Below are 4,215 nucleotides of genomic sequence, written 5' to 3'. Positions count from 1 at the left end.
AAATCATGAGCCACAATGAGGCTCGAAATCTACTGAAAATACATATCTAGCACGCATCAATACACTGTTTAAACATATACTTATTCTTGTAGGTAGGCTTTTAAAAAGTATCTAATCTATGCTTTAATAACTTAGTTTAAATTAATACTTGTTAATTGCAACCCAAGAATTTAAGTGTAATAGCAACGCACAGCAATGCAGCACAACTCATCATGGGCATTTTCAGTTTCATTGTATACACAAGAAGTTTAAAGTTTCTCAACAATTTACAGCAAATACAAAACAAAAACAAGCAGTAATCAGCTTTACTCATGTGCTACAATGCTGCCTAACAACATCTGTACGAGGTTCCTGGTTTCAAATAGCATTCAAGTAGAAACCTTTGATGCTCAAACATTCAAAAACCTGCTTGTGTATGTATGTATACACATCTAAATTTCGGTCAAGATGCATTCACCTGGAGTTCCATGGCCTATGTCGTCAGCACTGAGGTACAAACCGTGCAAAATTTCCACCACGATATGCATAGAACAAGACATATCAAGGATTGAGAGTGTTGAACGTAAGAAGATACCTAGGGTTAAAGGAGTAATTACATCACTACATAGATGGGGGTGGAAATGGTGTAGCAATTGGAGCTCAAGGTCCCCAAGTATTCCACTGTTTTGTTAAGTGAGGATAAGGACTTTTTTAGACACAATCATCTTCAGATTAGCATCATGATGGGGGACTGTTTGAGACTTGCCCTCTCTGCTGAGCCTGCTGTGATGTGAGTTGATCAAAACCAGGTTGGGAGCTGTCAAAAAATTTAGGTTATCAGAACTTGCATTATGGCCTGTTTGGAAACACAGGTAAATAAAAAGAATAACAAAGAAAACAACAACCAGGTCGTCTTACTCTAAAATTTTCTATCATTTTCTTCTTATTTCCCAAATCTATTTGACTAGGAAAATAGATTTCATGATGAAGGATGAACGGCGGCAGGGCATCTACTCTACTACGAATCACAACGACTTACATGACATCTTGCCATAGGAATTCATTGAAAACCAGGATAAAACAAGGTTTGACATGCCAAAAGAACATGTTCTCGTGTTTGTTTCTTCTCCCCCCCAAAAAAAGGAAACACTTTCTAGTAATAAAAAACCTATTTCCACTCCTTTCCATGTGTTTCTAGGAAGCAATTTTTTTGTTTGTTTCGGCATGGAAACGTTTTCTATCTCATTCCTTTGTTTGGTTCAAAACCCAAAAATAAAAAACCAATTGAGATGAAAACATCTCTCTCATTATTTAACTATCATATTTTACCAACTCCCCATATCATCCATTATTGAAATATTAAAGACCCATATTTCCAACTTTTTCCTCCCCATTTCATCACTTTTGGAGAGGAACTGGTTTCCTCACAAAAAGTGGTGTTTTCCTCATTTCTAAAAAAATATTTCTTAAAAAAATTTGGTGAAACATATACAAGAAATGGAAACCCTTGGATTTTCTTTTTTGTTGTACTTTTTGACCAAGTCAGAGTCTTTCCAACCCTTTCCAAGGGTTCCCACATGAAACAAACACCCTCTTATCTGAAAACTTAAAGAAAACTTTCAAACATTTCTGTGATACTATAGAAGTATGAGAAAATTGTTTTAGTAGAATAGGTGACTATATTAGCACTAGTCGAAAAAGATTCTGAACCAGCGTTTCTCAAGCTTAATAAGTCATCATACTTTGATTTTGATTAAGTTTGATGCATATGCCATTTTCAAGAGAAAAAAAGTTTCAACAGTGATGAAACATGTCAAATAAAATACTGGTATTAATCAACAGGGGGAGCTGAATGTCATGAGGAAATTAGATGTGCCCTGGTTGGATCCCTACCTTGGAGATGTCAACAGGTTAGACTGTTCATAATGCTTATTTTCTGGGTTGGGTTGCAATGTGTTAGTGTCTTTTGAAATCTCCATGTTCTCTAGCTGCTTGGTTAGTTGTCTCTCAATCTGCAACAAATAAAATATGAGAATGAGATACCATAACATCATTGTTTGCAAGCATGCTGTAGGTAAGAAACATCAATAAGAATGCACAAAACTTGCAATGTGGAAGTGTCTTTTGAAATCTCCATGCTCCCTAGCTGCTTGGTTAGCTGCTTCTCAGTCTGCAACAAATAAAATATCAGAATGAGATACCAAAATACCATAACATCATCGTTTGAATCATGTTGTAGCTAACGAACATCAATAAGCATGCACAAAACTTGCAAACATCTCTGTTGAACGTAGAACTTAAAGAAGAAAACTAAGAAAACTTTTGCAAGGTTTCTCAAACACTCAAAATTTCCTTGATATTACTTTGTTGAGTTGAGCTGGGCTATTGTCAATAGCATCCAAAATTCAGACACTATAGAATCAACTTTAAACTTTGTAGCTCCAATGGATGTGGCCTACACATGGACAACCTAAAAACAAAATGGAGAATGACTTCAAAGTGTTTTATCAATGCATATTAAGTTGTCAAAATCAATGTTTCAGATTTCTCATAAAATAGAATAATTTATCCTCCTCTGATACATGATTAAAAACGTACCGAAATCATTTTAGATTTTATTTCCAGGTAGTCCATGTGTTCAATGTGTTTTAACAATGCAATTTATGCTGTCAAACTTAATGTTTCAGATTTCTCATAAAATCAAATAATCTTTCCTCCTCTGCTACATAATTAAAAACATATAGAAATCATTTGAGCTTTTATTTCTAGATAGTCAGTGTGTAATAGATCACATCCAACGTATAGATTTTGAATTTGGAGCTCCAAATTTTAAATTTGAATACATAGTATCCACATCTTGTATTAGTAGTAACCTAGCTCAACTCTTCCTTTTTTATTTCATATCGGAATCTTCACGTCATATAACCGTCTCATGACATGATTGGAATAGACTCATGAAGTTGTGTCTGCGTGAGTAAACTGCAAAATTTCAAAGGTGAAATTAATATTGATAGGATAATGTAAACATATTTGTCTAAGCTAGGTTGCATATACAAGGTAAGGAGAGAACACACTATGGTTATGCAGATACCAAAATCATGAAAATCTAGGTATGAATATGCGATGGAAATTAAATAATAATTATGTGTCTATGTCTCAATTAATGTATGTGCATGAATTAATGTTATTTCTCTCTAACACGTGCTTAAGGGTATAGTTGTTCAGAAACACAAACGCCTCAGGCAATACGGAAACTTTTCCCAGTTATATCAACTAGTTATCACAAGAGATTATAATTCCTATCTATGACAGTGGGAAATTAAATAAATGCTTTGACAACTCGAATGGAATGTGAACCTACCATTCATGGATAAAATTTTAAATTCTTAATTTCTGATACATCTATACATTTTTTTATATTTATGGGATCCATGAATTTCCAACTATATTATAGCAGTAGCATCCAACAAGTATTTGTCATGTATCAGAATATCCAAGTATTTGGGACATGACATGAGTATGCCCCCTCTCCCTAACAGTTGTGCAACAAATATCGACTCCTATTATTGCATATCAGAGACTCAGATTATGGAAATTGCTAGAAATCAAATTCAACAGTTTGTTACAAACTATTTTCAACATAGTCAATCTAAAATCAAGGGTCAGTAGAATCATGACTTTGCTTCAATCTAGATAGATCTTGGAGAACATGTAATACAAGGTAAACACATGCTGTAAATGGTAAGGGTGCAAATAGATATCCATTCTTCTATCGTGCAGAATGTGAATACAAATATAGTTATATAAATACATGTTTGAACATACAATTCGTCCAAACACATACGTTCTACATGACGTGATATCTTGGTTAAAAATGACAAGCTATATTTAGGATTTCCACGCAAGCGAATTAGAACTAAGGATTTAAATTCACTTTGCTCTTAGCTTGGATAATTAAATAAGCTTGAGCATAGTCGGCTTCAACTCAACCAGGAATCAAGATCAACCCAAGGGGCTCTATAAGCAAGAAATCCTTTTGCAATATATTTTGAACGTATCTTCCCCAAATCGAAAATGATGGGGTTAATGCCTCCATAAAGCATCAAGATCACCAGCACCCAGTTGGGTATTAAGATAATCACATTATTGTCAAGAGAAAACAAGGATGAAAACAAAAGATTTCAATTTTCAAGGGGAAAAAGAACACAAGAACAAGAAAAGAAGAGGGGGGGGGGG

General features: G+C 34.4%; 1 protein-coding gene across 1 annotated transcript; it reads right to left on the bottom strand.

Annotated features, from left to right (window-relative positions):
- Positions 216-3,442, bottom strand: LOC109836129. The gene is made up of 3 exons (XM_020404022.1): positions 2,084-3,442; positions 1,873-1,991; positions 216-796 (listed from the first exon to the last, which is right to left on the bottom strand). Exons 1-3 carry the CDS (start codon positions 2,189-2,191, stop codon positions 718-720), a joined length of 306 nt encoding a protein of 101 aa, XP_020259611.1. The 5' UTR covers positions 2,192-3,442; the 3' UTR covers positions 216-717.

This window comes from Asparagus officinalis, chromosome 4, assembly GCF_001876935.1.
Source record: "Asparagus officinalis chromosome 4, Aspof.V1, whole genome shotgun sequence".
In the NCBI taxonomy this organism is placed as follows: domain Eukaryota; kingdom Viridiplantae; phylum Streptophyta; class Magnoliopsida; order Asparagales; family Asparagaceae; genus Asparagus; species Asparagus officinalis.
The sequence above is the reverse complement of the archived record's forward strand: the minus strand, read 5'-3'. Positions and strand labels throughout refer to the sequence as shown.

Coding starts and splice junctions, on each gene's coding strand:
- LOC109836129 (XM_020404022.1), bottom strand. CDS start 2,191: ATGGTATTTTGGTATCTCATTCTGATATTTTATTTGTTGCAGACTGAG. Junction 1,992..2,083: donor AAGACACTTCCACATTGCAA/GTTTTGTGCATT, acceptor TATTTGTTGCAG/ATTGAGAGACAACTAACCAA. Junction 797..1,872: donor AACCTGTTGACATCTCCAAG/GTAGGGATCCAA, acceptor ATTTTTTGACAG/CTCCCAACCTGGTTTTGATC.